The sequence below is a fragment of the Aspergillus tanneri genome, assembly GCF_003426965.1.
Source record: "Aspergillus tanneri strain NIH1004 chromosome Unknown AapTan_2_pilon_pilon_pilon, whole genome shotgun sequence".
NCBI lineage: Eukaryota > Fungi > Ascomycota > Eurotiomycetes > Eurotiales > Aspergillaceae > Aspergillus > Aspergillus tanneri.
In genome coordinates this window covers 456,527-475,521 of record NW_022984629.1, presented here as the reverse complement: position 1 = coordinate 475,521, position 18,995 = coordinate 456,527, and the positions used below count along the sequence as shown (strand labels likewise).

Genomic DNA, 18,995 nt, shown 5'->3' with positions numbered 1-18,995 from the left:
TCATCTCTTCTTGTCGGCGTAGGGGTATTGGTTAAATCGCTAGCCCGTGTCAGTAAACTGCGTCCAGCACCTCGCGCCGCCATGGAGTTAACAGAAATCATTGTTGCAAATAATATGGTCCGTAGATTTATATAATTGCTATGTATCAGGTTGAGGGTTGGTGTCGGAGAAGGAATACCATCCATAGCTTGTAACATTCCGCTTGGTGATATCAGCTGTTCAGCGGGCACCAGTGGAGGTGTGCTTAATATGATATGGGGAAGATTAGGGTAGATAGCATATTTTCTCAAATTAGGTTACTAAACAACCCTCTAAGATCGCTGTTAACAGCAATTAATGCTACAAGGGCTGTTAGGCTAACTAACAATCCCCGCTATCTGGAATATCTTCAAAGCGTGATCGGGAGGAGTCGGAGGACCTTACAGAACCGGAAAATTTTTGCCAGACCTGCTTTACAAAGTAATCAATTGTTTCAACCCAAGCACAATTATTTGGGTACTGCAGATAATTGTGATGTATCTCCAGAAGCATGGGAGGAGCTTAGAAGTATACAAAGGGATAATATCCCACAACTACACTGCGTTATTATCGCATCTGGGAATACTGTTATTAAACTCGGATGGACATGAGAGAAGCTCCGGCTGGAAACCAAGCCACTGTGTTGTAAAAAAAAGGCAGCAGGATTATATACTAAAAGGCTGCTGGGGTATCTGCCCCGTAGTCAAGTTTCACAGGAGAGCCCAGCGAGAGATATGTGCTGTAAGTAATATCTAGATAAGCCTAATTTATTAACAAACTCTTGAATTGCTTATACAGGGTTGCGATAGGTTCCATAGAAAAATTAAATAACGAAACTAAAGGTAATAAATAACCAGCGATTAGATAAAGCGTATGATTAACGAACAAAGACGGCGCGCTCAATCACCTTTTCATAATTGAGACTGGCGCTCCTCTAGGAGAAAAAGAATTGCATTGTCGGGGAGTCGAACCCCGGTCACCCGCTTGGAAGGCGGGTATCTTAACCGTTGGACCAACAATGCTGTTGGTTGGAGAAATTGACCAATTGACTGTCTACATGACACTAGGAACTTACTAAATTGATCACATTTCGTTGCTTTTTATTCTATTGATGGTTACACATGCGTAGGTTATATCGCTCTGATCTTCCTTTTGCAGGAAGCTATTTTCCTCACACTCCTCGCTTCAGTACTAGCGACGGAGACGATCTTGCGGTAGTACCGGTGATATTGTAAAGGGCTGGAGCCCGTTTGACCTCTCGGGCTAATTAATCCCATTGACCCTATTACCCTTATTATCCCTACTGTCCCCGTTGTCCCTATTGTCCCTGTCCCTACAGGCCCTTTTGGCCCGTTGACCCTCGACCCATATCACGTGACCTTTCGCCTTATTTGATTACCGCTCATTTTGTACACAGCCCGTTATATAGGTTCCACGGGTTCAGCCCCTGACAGTTCCCCTCCAAGTTTCTTGACTTCTTTATGTCTGAAGCATAGGTGGAGCATGGACAGAGAGGAGGGACTAAACTAAATGTGGCAGCACCAACTCACATCTTGCAGGAGGGCCACAAAGTCAGTGCAAAAGAACACAACGCTTGGCCTTGATTGGCATAGATATGTTGTCGATCCTTCCAGACCTACAATTCGCTCCAAGATTATGATAGGGCTGACAGTGGCACTAAGTATTTTTGATGGTTATGGGCTAGTTTCAACTTCCGTTCTTCAGTCCATCTCGATAGTCTCTTGACAGACCGTGGCCGCCTATACATCTGCAGTGCACTCAACCAGGTCAAAGGCCATTGATCCAGTTCAAATATGGTAAAACAGATATTTTATTGAGCCTGGGCCATGAGAATGGGCGCTTGACATTATGGAGATGAAGGCTACTGTGACCCTGCGATGTGAGACTTGTTTCCTTGCAAGGTCCCACCCGGTCTAGGACCATGAATCATCATAGGATGATCAGCTGAGCACCTAGGAATGCTTTGTCTGTTCCTGCGAAGCACATATTGAATAGTAGGAGCATCGATGCTCCTGGGAGTGCGAAGCTCGCATCCAGGAAGCGGAACCTACTTTGGAAGATTGGGAGTTAGAGAAGAGCTCCCGCTCTAGTCGTTCATTGCTGAATCAGTGGGCAACAGATCAGTCGGAGAAAATAGTAACAAGCTGGGATTCTACTCGTTCATGCACGTCCTCTTGACTATTTCATGGCGGGTAGCTGATACTGATATATCCAAGACACCCTGAAAGTAGAAACAAAGCTCTATATACGTGTCTACTGATTACTCTATTTGGCTCACAGCATTTTGCTCTTTTTCACCCATGGCATCATCTCGCAGATTAAGAACACAATACCTTTTGCGGGATTTCCCTTAAGACTGCCAATTCCGCTTTATGAAGACTCAACAAAAGCTACTCTCCCGTAAATTCTTAGTTATCTAATTAGAGTTTTGGATACCAAACAAGCTTGACTACAGTATCTCTAACTGTAAAATAAAGAGTCTTGCAATTGAGTAAGGAGACTTCATCCTTGAGAGAGTTCACGTCAACGCAGGTTGAATTTGGTTCATTTTCAACTTTTGCTGCATCTTTTCGTGTGAGCAATTCTATGTTGTACGCAAGGCTCCTGATCCTGACGTATGTTCAATGCGGATTTTCAAGGATCATGCGCCAAGGGCTCGCGATGTTCCGTTTAGTTCGACCCAGCCCGATAGTTGTATGCCTTGTGATAAGGTATCTGCATGCTTTCTAAGCTGGGTTGAGGTAGCGGTTGCCTCAAACTATTCTTGACTTTCTCCAAATGCCTTCTGGTAAACTGACTCTTCCTTAATGTCTCTGCATCCTGGTTCTCTGCTGATGAAGCCTCGCTTGTTCTCAAGGAATATAGGATCTGTGACTCGATAGATCTTCCGATTCTTCTTTGCCATAACAAAATAATGGTTCTTGCTCGATTCATATCCTATAAATACTCCTTCAATAGCTCGTGGCTCCATCTTATCATTTGCCTTCTTATGGAACCATACTCTGGAGAACGGGATGCGGAATTTTGACATATCTGAGGGATATCCCATCCATAGTTCAAATGGTGTCTTACTGGTGCCTCGCACGCGAACTGCTCGATTCTGGAGATAGTTGGCCATCTGAACCGCATACGGCCAATACTCTTTGGGGACGTCTGCATCTATAAGTATTGCTCTGGTCAGCTCCAGGCGGGATCGATTCAGCCTCTCTGCTACACAATTCTGCTGTGTAACCGGATCAGTAAACTTAATCCTAATTCCTTTTTTCAAGGCCCATGGTTCCAGTGCCTTAAATTCCTTTGCATTGTCTGTCCGAATGACAAGCAATTTAACTGCTTCCTCCCGTTCTGCTTGGGCTAACCATATTTCTAGGATATCTTGAATATTTGCAGCCTCCCTATCCTTCGTCAGATAGGTCCATGAAAACCGGGTGCAGTCATCGGTTAGAGAGAGATAATATCTCCATCCCTCATGGGTTTTTGTTTTGCTGTATGGACCCCAAAAGACTACATACACTCGTTTAAGTGGTCTTGAAGCCCTTTGAACATCTCCATGGTTCTGCTTCGTCACACTTTTTGCCTGTATGCACGTCTCGCACGCTTTTAAGCTTTCAATAGCTTCTTTCTCTGGAGTAAGACCCATCTTCTTTACCATCAGCTCCATTCTGGCCTTTCCTGGGTGGCCAAATCGTCGGTGGAGTAGTTCCCAATCTATCTGCTTTATCAATCTTGCAGATTCTTCTGTCTCAAGCTTCTTTAATGCTATGGCTAATGCGTTCCTATGCTTTACCCATCCCAGGTAGCTTGTTCGGCCGACATTATATCCCGTTGCCAGTGTTTTTCCTCTCCGGAAAAAGGTATATTTCTGGTTAATATGCTTAGTCCATACTCCTGCATCTTGCAAAGCTTGCGTTGATAATACTGTCTCCTTCATGTTTGGCACATATAATGCACCTGGGATTATTGCCATTTTTCCACTGCTTAAAGGGATCTTCATGGTCCCCCTGCCAGCAATCTTCATGGATTTTCCTGCTGTTCCTAGGCTTCCTCCATATCTTTGATCTAATGACTCAAATAGATCAATCTTTCCGCCGCAGGTGCTTGTTGCTCCAGTGTCGATAATAGGGTCGTCGGTACCCTCCGCTCGGTACTCTTCTTCAAGCACATAATTAAACGGGTCGCTGATTCGTTTAGTTAGTTGTATTTTGAATGAGCCTCCGTATGTTCGGTGGGTATATCTTGTGGAGTTGCTTTTATTCCCACTTGAATCACTGTCGGTATCTGATTCCTCATCCGCGGTTCGTGCCTTGCCTTTTTGGGGGCGTCCTCGGTGACTTCCGCGGGTTCTGGTTCTATTATTTTGACCCTTCCGGCGATCCCTCTCTTTGGGATCCTCCCGGGATTTGCTCTGCTCCTTACTCTTCTTTGGAGCTCTGCAGTCTCTCGCTAAGTGGCCCTTCTTGCCACAGTTAAAGCATTTTCTTGTTTCTATCCGGTTCGCTGGCTCGCCAGTTAGCTCGCTCAGTTCGCTGGCTACTAATTGTAGCTCTTTTTGTTGCAGCATTGACAGCATTAACCCCCTTTCAAGCGTACTATTACTAAATAGGAAGTCTCGTATCGTTCCGTATTCCTCCGGCAATCCATTGAGAAACAAGGTAAGCAATATTAGGTCATCAAACTTATGTTTCTGGTTGCTAACCTCATAGAGGTCCGCGTTTAGCTCTTCCAGCTGTTGGAGGGATGCTTCAATATCTGCCCTCGGATTTTTTTTCCACTGGGTTATCTTCATAAGGAGTAGCATGCTGTCGTACTTGGCTGCTTTTTCATACTTTTTCATAAGGTAATCCCACATTTGCCCCGAGGTCTGAAAGTCTCCTACTGTTGTCTTATCAATTTGTTGAATGTTCCGCATGATGTACAACCGGGCAACTGCGTCCAGTCTATTCCAATTGTCACCTTCAAGCACCCTTTCTAGCTCATCGGGCTTCTCCAGCCTCGATCTTGTTTGTTCAACCACCTCCCAACATCCTTGAACCTTGAAAAACCTTTGGACTTGTGATTTCCATGTCCGGGCATTCTCTCTGGTGAGCTCTGGTATGGAGAATGGTACAATATTGACTGGCTTTGCTTCCTTTGACTTTGGAATTGCCGACATGTTGCCTAAATCAATCTGCAGTTGCTCACTGGGATCTTCTCTAGAATCTCTATCCTCTTCAGGTTCACTTTCCGCCTCTGGGAATCCACCTGGCAATGGGCTGGCCGCAGGATCTCACTCGGTACAACGCTCGGATCGACACTTAACTTTTCGGTGTTTCTCACGACTTGGTATAATCTCCCTGTCCGAGGGTCTCGCGCCGGTGGCATTCGCTGAATCTGGTTCGGCCTTTGGCGTGGTTGGATAGCCTAATCAGGGGACGGTAGGTGGGATATACGGTCCTGGCCACCCTCAACAAGTTCAGGAATCGAACACGGTGTGCTTAGCTTCAGTTCTGCTGAATCGGGCAAGGGGGTTAGTCTTGCACGACTCCCCGAGGTGCTAGGCCTGTTGGTTAGACTAGACGTAGCAAACACGGGCTCATAACCTATGTTATGATCATTCACTCAGGGGAAGGAATGAGTGGCAGAAGAACACTATACCAGCTACACACCGGTAGTCTGCTAGGATCTGGAGGATAATAATATCAACTGTATTGACTGCGCAGCCAACGCGCTCACCGACGTGCTCTATCCCCTCTTGCTCAATTCATTTACTCTAAGGGAACGGAGGAGACTCAGGGGGTTGACGCGGAGCGCTTGCCAAGGCGCTAGAAGTGATCGGATCCCGAATCCCGAAAATTTCTCTATCGTGGAGCAATCGGAGGTTTGAAGCCCGGAGCTTCCTGCGGCACTACTAATTCCTTCGCGCCCGGAATACATTTGATCGATGAGGGGTATTCCAGCTATTTGAGTCAGGTAGTGTCGTTACTGAAGTAGGTAGAGGAAGGAGTGTTCTTTCATTTGGAAACGGGTGAAGTATCTTCCGTCCTGTAATAATAAGCATCCGAACTAACCTAAAATCTATGACCGAACTGCATACATCCACTGTAGTTCGAGTATCAACTTTTTGCCTCTATTATGTGAGTAACTGTCTGTTGAATATTCGCTCGACAGAGGGTAATAGATATTCGAAACTTACACTATTCGACATATACATATCATATGTGATTTTTATTTAATTTAATTGACTATCTGTTTATTTTCTCTCGCCAGGACACGTTTCTGACCGTCGGTGAATCTGCCGTGACACTTATTTTTACTCGCTCCGTTTTACACTTCCGCAGGACCATTTTGATAATGTCGGATAACCTCAGTTTTGATCTGTCTCCAATTTGACCTTTAAACTCTACACGAGGAACTGCGTTGGGTTCAAGCTACAGGAGAGTATCTGATACTGTACGGTTGCGCTCTCCGAATACGAAGTGCTTTGACGTGGTGAGTGGCTGAGTGAGTGAGTGAGTGAGTGAAAGATCTGACAGAGACACAAGTGCAGGAGTGTGGTCAAGAGGATCCATCAAACTACACCTTTAAAACCGAGACCAAGCAGTGGCTGGGGTGTTGTCGATGAGAAATTTCACGTATACCACACATCCCCACCTCTCACTCTCGAACTGCCTTGACAAACTTGTTTTATCACATGAAAAGGACATTCGCTGGCTGTTTAGGCTGACTCCCATACCGAGAAGTTTCTGAAGAGGTATCGAAATAATACCCAGGGCTAGCTTAACTGCTAGCTTTGTGCCTTCCTTGAAGATGTAGTCAGATAGTACGCTTGTGATCCATCCCTGTCAATAATCAAATCGCGCATAATTAACACTTATATATTGTTCCCAGCATACAGTAGAGCATCTACTAAATATAGCTAGATAGAGTCCTAAATGGGGCTAATAAAGATATCATTGCTAATAATTATTCTAATAATTATTCTAATAATCTCTAAGTGCAGTGCTATTGCAAACAACCTCGGTGCTATTTGGCGTAGATTCTGATTGTGGTTCTGACTGAAAAATATTAAAGAGCGAGTAAAGAGAAACTCCCACGTTGAAAATGCTATTGTATCATTTCAAGAAGATGCTAAGGAAAGATCATGTACAACAAGCAGTTAAACGAGCAACCAAGGTTAATATAGTACTGGGAGAACCAAGACATCTCCGGCCGGAATAGATGCTGCAACTCTACCAAGCGTGCGTGACACCAGTAGTAGAATACGCATCCATAGTCTGGCACAACCCAATCAGGGACAAAATGCACCTGCGACTTCTGGGCACAGTCCAAATGCTTCCCACCCACTTGCGATTAATAAAGCGACGTGCACAGATCGAGGTTACCCGCATTAGTAGGCTGCCGGAAAGCCTTCTAATCCATGGTATGGTAGCACGGGCTAGGATACGAAGTGGACATAGGAATCCTGACCCCCGGTTCCCCTTAGCAGACACTATGCGGACAATGGACATAGACTGACTACAGGCCCTGGAGACCATTGACGCCTGACTACTAGCACCATGGCACAGTCTGGCCTTTACCAAAATCGATATCGAGCACGACCGAGAGAAAGCCAAGACCAAGGCCTCAGCTAGGCAAACGACAAGTAGTATTACTGTTTACTCGGACGCTTCAGGACAACATAACCAATCAGGAGCGGCGGCAGTAGCCCTAGATTAGAGTCTCCAGATCATAGAATCGCGACAGATTTGCATCGACTTAATGGAATGCTAGTTAGTGTATGCCGCCGAGCTTATAGCAATATATTATGCAATCGGCTTGGTCTTTTAACTAACTTGAAAGAACCACCATACCTTAAAAGCCCCAGTCGAGAACCAGCAACAATTCTTAGTGATAGCATGTCTGCATTACAGGTAAACGCATAGAACAAGTCTGGCCAGCGAATTATCTAGGCTATTTATCAGTTTGCTGGAGAGCTGAAAGCAAGTGGAATCCCTCTACGGCTCCAGTGGGTTCCGGGACACTGTGACAATCCCGGAAATAAATAATGCAGCGGACCGCCTGGCGAAGGAAGCAGTTGGTCTAGATAAAAGGCACCCTTTCAACGCCGTTTACCACGCGAAAAAGGACATACCCAAGACAGAATCACTTGGGAGTGGGAACGAGAATGGAGGGCCTCAATAAAGGGGGGCACCTCCGCCGCATTAACGCAGCCCTACCTTTATTCCGCACTCGCCGACTCCACAGTTCGCTCCCCCGGAATCGAGCCTAGTTGCTTACGCAGCTCTAAACAGGCCACTTATGGCTTGCGATGCATGGTATGCGACACGACTTCCGAGATAACAAATAGTGTGAATGTGGTGCACCGGAAACTGTGGTCCATGTACTGATTAATTGCCCGTGGCTGAGTGGGCTGCGACAAGAACTACGGGGAAAGTGTAATAATATTTCAGATATACTGGGAGGAGCAGCGCACGGTAAGGGCAGGTTAAAAGATGCCGCGCACTACAGTAGCATCTCAAGAGCGGTACTGGACTTTTGCAGAGACATCTAAGAGATTTCGAAGTCGCGCGCCACGAGGGCCGCAGAACAGAACACCAGGCACCGGCCAGCACAGGCCCGACGAGGCTTCAATTTTCGGGAAGTAATAGTTTGCTGTAAATAGATACTCACATAGAGTGGTGATAGGGGTATCCTGCATAGCGCCTTGTTACGGAAACACTATACCGTACCCGATCACATGATGACCGTTTTCACCACTCGCCCGCTTTTCGCCAACACACCGACTTTTTGCACACATTTCAGAAGGCTACAACACCATCAATATGGACTCAATTGAAAAAGCGCTTGCAGATATAGAATCCCTGAAACCAGGAGAAAAAATAAATTATACAAAATTAGCTGAAAAGCATGGGGTTAACCGGTCAACCCTGTCAAGACACCACCGCGGTATACAGAGCCATTTACAAGAGCATCATGAAAATCAGTCTCTCCTCAACAACCAACAGTCAAAAGAGCTTATTAAATTAATAAATACTCTTACTGAACGTGGCCTTCCACCATCCCATTCAATGCTACGAAATTTCGCCAAGGAAATTACTGGAATTAAGCCTGGAAAGTCATGGCCGTACCGCTTTTTAAAGAGACATAATAATGAGCTTGTTACTCACTATACTACCGGCATTGATTCCTCACGCAAGCGGGCTGATTCGGCATATAAATATGCACAATATTTTGAACTTATGCCCGAAAGATTGAGGAATATGGGATTAGCCTGGAGATATGTACAACATGGATGAGAAAGGTTTTCTTATTGGAGTGCTGTTAAAAGGCAAAAGAATCTTTTCACGACGCCGGTATGAGCAGGAAGGGCTTAAACAACGACTTCAAGATGGAAATAGAGAGTGGATTACTACAATTGCCTGTATTTGCGCCGATGGGACATCTCTGTCACCTGGTCTAATTTACCAGGCTGTGTCTGGACATATTCAAGATACATGGCTTTAGGATTTTAATCCTAATAACCACCACTGCTTCTTTACATCATCACTAAGTGGCTGGACAAATGATGAGCTGGGATACGCATGGTTGACAACTATATTTGACCGCGAAACAAAAGCCAAGGCAAGAAGACGTTGGCGGCTTCTAATTCTTGATGGTCACAGCTCCCATATCTCTATGAAGTTTATTAACTTTTGTGATAAGAATAAAATTCTTTTTTGGCTATTTACCCACCTCATTCAACACACAGTCTTCAGCCACTTGATGTTGGTCTTTTTGGTCCTCTTTCCCAGGCATACAGTAACAAACTGGAAGAATTTATGCATGAATGTCAAGGATGGAGCCATCTTTCAAAGCGGGACTTTTTTAGACTTTTTGGCCAAGTTGGAACAAGGCTTTTTCAATCGAAATATTAACAGTTCATGGAAAAAAGTTGGTTTACATCCTTGGGATCCGGAGATTGTTTTGGCACGCTTTACCAAAAAAAGAAGATGAAAGACCTTCATCTAGTGAGTTATCACAATCTATTTTAAAGGCAGAAGACTGGCGTCGTATTGAAAAGCTTCTTAAGCAAGTGGTTTCTGATGTTTATGACCAGAGGGTCCGGAAATTAAATAATACCATGATGCATCTTTCTACCGAGAATATTCTTCTTAAACTACAACTTACGGGCGTCAAAAACGCCCTACAGAATGAGAAGAAGAAGCGAAAGCGTGGCAAACCTTTACAACTTTAACTTCAGGCCCCAGAGGATGGCAATGCAATCTTCTACAGTCCTAATAAGGTTCAACAAGCCCGTAATGCTCAGGCTGAGAAGGAAGAAGCTCAACGCCTTGCTAGAGCTGCTAAAGAGGAAGATAAGATACGTCGGCAGCAGGAGAAGGAAGAGAAACAATGCTTGATTGAAGAACGAAAGAGAATAAGGGCTTTTAATAAGAGTGTGCGGATGCAGGAAGCAGAGGAAAAAAGACACCGGAAAGAAGAGGAGAAGGCCGCAAAACAAGCTGCTATACAGCTTCAAAATGACATCAAACAAGCCAATAAGGATAAGAAGAAGGCTATAGGGCCGGCTACAGCAAAGGAAAAGGAAGATATTGATATGAAAAATGTGCAAGAAGTGGAAGAGACACCTATTACTGTAAATAGGCGTGGAAGGCAAATACGGCTTCCTGAGCGATTCCGCGACACCAAAAATTAGCTACATAGCTTCTTTATATACTTTATTCTACTCCACCAAAAAATATACTTATTTTATCATTTCGTTGTGGCTGTATGGCTTCATCTCTGCATTTGTGGTTAACCCAAAAAATCGGGCGAGTGGTGAAAACGGTCATCATGTGATCGGGTACGGTATAGTCCGCCCGACTTGGCGGTGCGGAGTATCTGACGATCGATTCAGCCCTTGAATCCTTTAGTTTGTACAGTAGAACACCTCAATGAGAATATAGGGAACCGCTTAGTAGGCTCAGTTGGTTGAGATACTGCGATTCCTGATGGTTCCACTGAATGACATCTACTTCCTAATTAGGCTAGTTGGCCTGCAGCTGATAGAATAGCTCCCTGCGCATCACTTCCCCTGAGTTCCACAACACGCCTTGAGGCGAGGGGTCGGGGTATGAATCATCTTCTTCTTTTGTAACTGGACCCCCCAGCGATGGGCAGACACCTCTTTGTGGTGCTGGGGACGAGTACTCAAGCAGTTGGTGGTGGTGCTGCTTGAGGAAACCAAGATCTGCCCAAACGGAGATGAAAATGGTGGTGTGGGATGGTTGGACGCGTGAAAATTCTGACAAGCAGCCAACAACAAACAACGACGAATAGCCAGGATGCTGCGTTCCCATCTTGTCTCGCTACAATCGATGAACTGAAGAAGTCTACTGGTTTCTTGTCTATGCGGCGACTAGATTTGTTCTGTGGTCTGTCCCGTTGCCGATAGTCGAGTGACTTTGCTGACCATAAAAATACGCGTATTCCCAAGTATCGATCCTCGATAGAATTAGGTCTCTGATTCAACTAAACTACCAAAACAGCTCGTACTTATAAAGGCGAGGTAAACTAACTAATATAGGAAATATATTAAGCGATCTGATGATGTATCAACAACAAGAAAAGTGCTGAATAATCAATATTACCATAGTTAACTTAGTTAACTAGGGTAGTTAATTAACTATTAGTTAATTTTGAGACAATTACCTACCTGAAATGCTCATACAGTTGACACTTACACCTCAGCCCCTCTTCATTCATTCATCCTCTCTTGGCGGGCTGGTCATACCATTGACCCCACTTCCCCCCAGGCCAAACCCGCTTCAGAACCCAGCCCTGTCAACCATATTCGATAAGTGGAAAAGAGGTTTGACAAATTGGACATTCAAAGTCAAAATCTGGGTTGTCTGTGCTTGATAGCACTCAAATGCTAGCTGATTTATCTCTCCGAGATGAAAATTCCGTGCCCAATCTGTCACAAAAGGAAATCCTTTACAATTATCATCATCATCACCTCACCCTAACGTTGCTGTATTGGGTATTCCACTTCTGGTTACATGGTAAGTCCCACATTGAAACCTTGTTTCAGAATGGTGAATCTGTAACTCAAAGTTGTGAATGCTTCACTTGGTGCGATGAAGAGGGCAGTCTCTTCCACGGAGAACCGAGCTCGATTTGGGTTCAAATGGAGTCGCGGGATTGCACACACTGCCCCTCTGTTTGGCGGAGACACACTTCTCGATGTGCTCCGGCATGCAATAAATACAGGTCCCTTGAGCTTTCCCTCTGCAATCAGGAAATTTTGCAGGGGTTTCGATTATCAGCCAGCACATTGTGCTATATGACTATTAGCCAATTTCCAAAAATTCTAGGTTAACAATCAATACCAGAATAGGTAGTGGTATAGGAGTCTCAAATGGTTCCAAAAAATGTGTAGGTAAGCTGTCTCTTGTGTCGGATCGATGAAGCGAGAAGAGGGGAGTAATTTATTTGCAAAATTACCATATTAATATAGACGAAGCATAATGTAATCAAACACCAAACGAGTGAGAACTTCGAGCGGGGGCACATACAGTGCGGCTGGTGCCTATTTAGCTGCTACGCAACCCAGACTAGTTATGGTGAAAATTATTAACTCAAAACCTTTCTGTAAACCCACCTAGCATTCTCCCTAGCTGCTGAATTCTGACCAACCCACGAAGCAACGCAAATTTTTTCGACGCATAATTATGTGGCCACAAATGATGGATTTTCACCTGCAATGTTTGGTAGTAGAGTTTGAAATCTATCCTAGGCTCCACCAATAATATCATACAGTACCCAATTATCCATATCTGAGACCTTCTTGAAAAGATATGAAAGAATAACTGTAGGCAAAAAAATTGAATACAAAACTTCATTAAGGCCTGCTATGCAGAAAATCCAAGGATTGAAATTCGTCCCGATGCCTGCCCTAGGGCGAGAGTACTACCTTTGGACGCTGAACAGCTAGGTCGATATTCAGGAGGAAGCCAAAGCAACCTTTTGCCATGAAAAATCACCCACTGGCGCTCCAGAATCTCGAAATTTGCCAGAGGTGAACCAGAGGTATTACTGCCATTCATGGGTAGGACATTGATGGAACCAAGATTGGGGCTCAGATATGAACTATCTTCGGGAAATTCCAGGTTAGTGACTACTCCTCCGGTCGTCGCGGTCCGATGTAGGGCGCCCGTAGCAGTATCCCAGAGAAAGACTATATGAATCGTGGCGGAGGCCAGGATTCTGCCGTTGGGAGAGAATGCCACAGTCCGAACTGAATCTGAATGGCCATGGAGAGTCTGCTGCAGGGTGCCTGTAGAGGTATGCCATAGCTTAACTGTCTTGTCATCTGAGCCAGATGCCAGGAGCTGGCCGTCGTGCGAGAATGCCAAAGAGACAATCGAACCCCAATGGCCCTCCAGAGTCTTATATAGAGCACCCGTGGCTGTAACCCATAACCTGACCAAATTATCTTTCGAACCGGACGCTAGGAGCCGGCCGTCAGGGGAAAAGGCTATACACAGAACCCAATCTGACTGGCTCTCGAGAGTAAGCTGTAGGGCGCCTGTGGTGGTATTCCATATTCTGACTGTCTTATCAACCGAGCTGGACGCCAGGACAGGCCCGTTGGAAGAGAATGCTACGGATAAAATCAGACTTGAATGGCCCTTAAGTGTATGCTGTAGGGCATCTGTGGCTGTATCCCATAGCCTGACTGTGTTATCATCCGAACCAGATGCCAGGAGTCGGCCATTAGGTGAGAATACCATAGCCCGAACCAAGTCTGAGTGGCCTATTAGGGTCTGTGGTAGGGCACCTGTGGCAGTATCCCATAGTCTAACAGTCTCGTCAACTGAGCCCGACGCTAGCAATCGACCATTGGGGGAGAATGCCACAGATCGAACTGAATCCAAATGGCCCTCGAGAGTCTGCTGCAGGGCGCCCGTAGCAGTATCCCATAGCTTGACTCTCTTATCTCGCGATCCGGACGCTAGGATTCGGCCGTTAGGGGAGAATGCCAGAGACCGAACCGAATCTAAATAGCCCCGGAGAGTCTTCTGTACGGCACCTGTAGTGGTATTCCATAGTCTGACTGTTTCATCCATTGAGGCGGATGCCAGGAGTTGGCTATTAGGAGAAAACACCACAGACCGAACTATACCAGATTGTCCCGCGAGAGTCTGCTGCAGGATGCCCGTAGTGGTGTCCCATAGCTTGACTGTCTTGTCATCTGAACCAGACGCCAGAAGACGGCCGTTAGGTGAGAATGCCACAGTCCGTACTGCATCTAAACCCTCGAGAACATGCTGTAGGGCACCTGTAGAAGTCTCCCAGAGCCTAATAGTTTTGTCATCCGAACCAGACGCCAGGAGTCGGCCATCCGGAGAGAACGCCACAGACCGAACCGGACCAGCATGACCCTCGAGAATCTGCTGTATGACGCCCGTAGTGGTATCCCATAGCCTGACCGTGTTGTCATCTGAACTGGATGCTATGAATCGACCGTGAGGGGAGAATACCACAGACCAAACCCAATTTGAATGGCCCTCGAGAGTCTGCAGCAGGACACCTGTGGCGGTATCCCATAGCCTAACTGTCTTATCAACCGAGCCGGATACTAGAAGCCGACCATCCGGAGAGAATGCCACAGACTGAACCCAGTGTGAATGACCCTCGAGAGTCTGTATTTCTGCGCTCCAAGTTTCTTGAACTTCCGGCAACTTGCACATCCAATCAGGCAGCTCACCTTCAAACTTCCTTCGGATTATTGCCATTCTTGGCGCAAATACAAGTCCTGAGCAATAAATTTGGAGGGGGGCGGTATCAGCTATCTGTCTAGTTTTAAGAACAAACCGCTTTGCATCGTTCAGGAACTCAGATATTTCATAATGCTTATCATTCTATATTAATAAGTACGGATGGTGAAATAGGACTTTTATCAGGAACTTACATATGTGACTGACTGCAACCGACTAATGATCCCGACAACTTCAGATGCAAGACCTAGAATGCTCATTGCTTCTATCCAGTGCAAAAAGTGCGTCTGGAGAAACAGCGAAGCATAGTGCATCATTGAAGATGGGTCTCTGCTTTGCACTAGATGCTGTGCCCAAAAGCGACAAGAGTATTGTAGCTCTGGGGGGAGATAGTGATTGATAGTCTTAGGATCAATCTCCACACGCTGAATGCCCTCGTTTGGCAGCCTACAGATATTTCGACTTAAACTGTTACATAGAGACAGGCATTGTGAGGTCAATCTCTGATGTATCTCTTTCTCGTCCACCCATAGTGGAGTCTTCTCACGTGTTTCCGGATCAAGGAGGAAGTCTCGAAATGATAGATGGAAAAGCCGCACTGGCATTGTCTTATCATCGGGTATATGAATGACTGAGTGTAATGAATCTAGTCTCAAGTTGATCAGAGTCTCAGAGAGACTAATGAGCCTCGAGAGTGAGATAATCGAGAGTGGGCTTTCAAGCATTACAATTGTGCCCACTACCTCCTGAAATTCTTGAACCAGCCGTTGTTTCCGCTTCCCCCTTTGGTTTCTGAGAATTCGATTCATCACGGGGAGATAGGTTCCGTCAAGCTGAGATCCCTCACTTTGATGGGTGAGGATCTCAGCGAGATTCTCTATAGGGTCCCACTGAGGATCCTGAAAAATACGGCACACGGTAGCGGCGAAGATGAATAGAGGGACGGACAATTTCACAAGAGCTTGAATATCCGTCTCTCCAGGCCAGTTGGTAGGAAGTGACCGTTCCGTCCTAATTCTCGAAAGTCGGTGATTCATAAACAAGGATATATCCCGTGCGGTAACTGCCTCAGGAATCTTATGAAGAACCAGATCCTGATAGTCATGATTCGCAATCTCCGAGAATCCAAGACGGATAGGGAGTTCAGGCCTGCTGGTCAAGAAAATCCGTACTCGCACGCCGCTTAACCCCTGCAGCTGTGGCAGCAATTGGAGTATGACTCGTATGTCATTGTCCAGTTCACATTCATCTAACCCATCAATCACTATCACCATGGTCGTGATCTGGCGATCGGACCGTTTCAAGCCAAGGAGTGGTTGAAGAAGCAGCTTATCAAACTGCTCTTTAAGTGACTTCGTTGCAATATCGGGGTCATCTTGGGCTGCTTTCCGGACACCAGGTATCAGTCGTGGAAGCCTGAGTAGCAATTGTCTAGTGATTGTTGGAAAAAATTTCATGGCATTCCCTCGATCCCCTTCACCTCTCTTGAAGAAAAAGCATGCTCCCAATAACTTGTCCCGTTTGAAGGATTTTGCAACTGTTCGGGAAATGGTTGATTTCCCTGTACCCGCCATACCATTTAGCCAAAATATGCATTTTCCTTCCGGCGACACAGCCCACTCCGCAATCTTGTGAAGGAGCTCGGTTCTAGTGCCTGGGAGACATTCATCTTCATGTTGATCCATGTACGAGTTAAACTCAGCCCCACACGCTATGGGCAACTTCTCAAGGTCCATGTGTTGGTTGATGGGATCGGTTATAGGGGTAATCCTGAATGGGCTTTGAACTTTAGAGCAACACTCAGCCCAAGTATATTCTTGCGCAGTGTGGATGCTGATCCTCCTTACCAACTTGTGATACCCATCTATTCAGCTCTCCTAATAACCTCCGCAATCCGTTCTCTTCTGCGGATGCAAATTTGGTCATGTCCTTGTGGTTGGCATGAATGCTTCGAGAGCTATAGCCCTCAAAAGTGGCAGATTCTTTGGATACGACCTTCCCCACATATGGCAAGGGCAGTTCTTCGAAGAAACAAGTGATCTCGAGGCCCCTGCCGCTCTCTCGTAATTCTCGGATCATGGCAAGAAAGTCAATTTGAATAGACTCTAGGAGCTGGTCGTCCCTCTGTAGAATATCCAACAACATTACATTGGTGGATTTCACAAGCCCAAGAGCGGAAGCAGGTATCTTGGCCCAGTCAGCCATCCATGCTCCCTTATGGGGAGTGCCCATAAATATGACGCCTTTTGTGCAATCGAAAACACCGCGAAGATGAGGTTCAGGGTTATGTCGCGAGAGAAGGATAGCCTTCTTGCAGACGAGGCCACCAAGACTATGAGCGACGAAAATGAGTGGGCGAGAGGACGCATTCCTGGAGTCCCGGTCGTCCGTGAGGTCGTTCAGTAGGTTTATCGCGTGGTCAATCAACCGATTCGATGAGGCAACTGATTTACGTGCTATATATGCGTCATAGCCGTATGTAATGATCCGAGCTTGATAAAGATTCGGTGGGAGGAGTGTCTTCGGCCAGGGTGTGGAGTGCCCATGGGCGGTCCAAGTATTGTCCCGGTCTCCTGTCAGTCCGTGAATAAAACAGATGTCCACCGCGGCGTCAGAGCAGTCGTAGAGAACTTTGATTCCATCCGGAAAAGAAGAGACCGGGATGCATTCAGACGGGTCGGAAACTATCTCTCGGCGTGACGGCGTATGGACGCGGCTTGATTCTCGCGGCGGATTGGTGTCGATCTTGCGTTGCTTTCGCCATTGCAAAATTCTCTCCATCGTTCAGTATGACGGAGCCAGAAGGCTGAGGCCAAAGGTCCGAAAGGCACTGGTAGCTAAAGACGAGGTAATGTTTGGCGCCGCCTCTGAGGGCAGAAGGTAAAATCTAAGCTGTCAGGCTGGCCAGACAAACTCCGGTTTGCAGAAGCAGGAAATTCGTTTTAGACACCCGACAGACAATACAACCGGGTTACAGAAGCTATTTTTATGCCATTATTTATTACCGTACTTGGATACTGCCAAGAGATAGGTGTCAGGGGTAAATTATCCGTAATAGGTATTTAGCGTATGCAAAACGTTCGGGACTTCTTGGCGCTCTGCAGCACGAAAATAGCACATCTCTGTCAAAAACATCGATTTTAATCGATATCCGTTAAAAAGCACCGTATTCAGACCGGGAGATAACCAATTTACTGCCCAAAACGGCCAAATTGAAGCTATTCAACGGTAAGAATCGTTGTATTATACCCAGAATGCCTCCCAGGCGGGCGAAGTCCCTGGCCACGCGCGCAACCCTGACGGAGCACGTGGTGCTGTACGATCTCCGGGGAACATATATTCCACAGATTTCAGCGCCTGATAAAGCAAGATCCTTGTTATCCAGACCTGCAGGTAATTACATTCCTCGTTCTACACTGCTCAGATAAGTCAGATGAGGAAGAAGGCAACAGCCAGGGGTGCTACGGTGCTTTGGAAGAATGCAAAGGCAAGGGAAAATACAAGGGCAGCGGCCACCACGTGCTAGGGACATTGTTTCGCGCAGTGATCGGCCTATTCTGGACTTGCAGCAAATGGAGGACGACGTATCTAGCTTTATCACTAATCGGAGTGTAACCATAATAGCGCCAGCCAGTCTTCTCGTTAAATATCTTTAATATATACTTCTCGGAGCGGTTCGCTGCGGTTAAGAGATATGCGCCGTAACTCCTTCCGGGTCCATTTTCTCCACTTCAACACCCGCGATATTATAGATTGACTGACCAGCATACCACGCTTATAAAACAGCCACCCGACCAACTCAGCTCGCTGACACCATCCCTGTGAAAGGAGGTGTTCAAACAGTGCATTTTTATCGGCTTTAGATAGCTTTGTGGCACGGCCAATTTGACGGAAATACAGCTTCCTAATCGAGCCGTAGCGGAGGAGATTTGGCTGTATAGCAAACACTGTTGTACGGCCAACATGATATTCAGCTGCAATGGCCTCAACTCTCCAACCTAGGAGGAGAAAGCGCAGGATCTGAGCACTCTGGGCAGGCGCTAGGTTATGGCCGCCGCGGTGTTGATACAGCTGAACCTCGGGGCAAGGGGCCGACCTAGGCGCGAATTAGCATTATACCGGGATATTCTGGGTTAAACAGTCACATTGCGTAATTTTAACTGTTGAATATCTTCAGAATACGCTGGAGTCATGGTGGAATCGGTTTTCTACGAT

At 46.2% G+C, this 18,995-nt stretch overlaps 2 protein-coding genes and 1 non-coding gene across 3 annotated transcripts; 1 reads left to right on the top strand and 2 right to left on the bottom strand.

Annotated features, from left to right (window-relative positions):
- Positions 1-968: 968 nt before the first annotated feature.
- Positions 969-1,040, bottom strand: ATNIH1004_000141. The gene has a single exon. It is a non-coding gene; the product is annotated as a tRNA-Gly (tRNA).
- Positions 1,041-10,007: 8,967 nt separating this feature from the next.
- Positions 10,008-10,714, top strand: ATNIH1004_000140 (uncharacterized protein; the record flags this gene model as incomplete). The annotated part of the gene is made up of 2 exons (XM_033564864.1): positions 10,008-10,025; positions 10,259-10,714. 2 exons carry the CDS (start codon positions 10,008-10,010, stop codon positions 10,712-10,714), a joined length of 474 nt encoding a protein of 157 aa, XP_033430621.1.
- Positions 10,715-12,911: 2,197 nt separating this feature from the next.
- On the bottom strand, positions 12,912-18,973 carry ATNIH1004_000139 (uncharacterized protein; the record flags this gene model as incomplete). Its single annotated transcript, XM_033564863.1, has 5 exons — positions 12,912-14,744; positions 14,975-16,566; positions 16,628-17,236; positions 18,551-18,876; positions 18,963-18,973. 5 exons carry the CDS (start codon positions 18,971-18,973, stop codon positions 12,912-12,914), a joined length of 4,371 nt encoding a protein of 1,456 aa, XP_033430620.1.
- Positions 18,974-18,995: the final 22 nt, after the last annotated feature.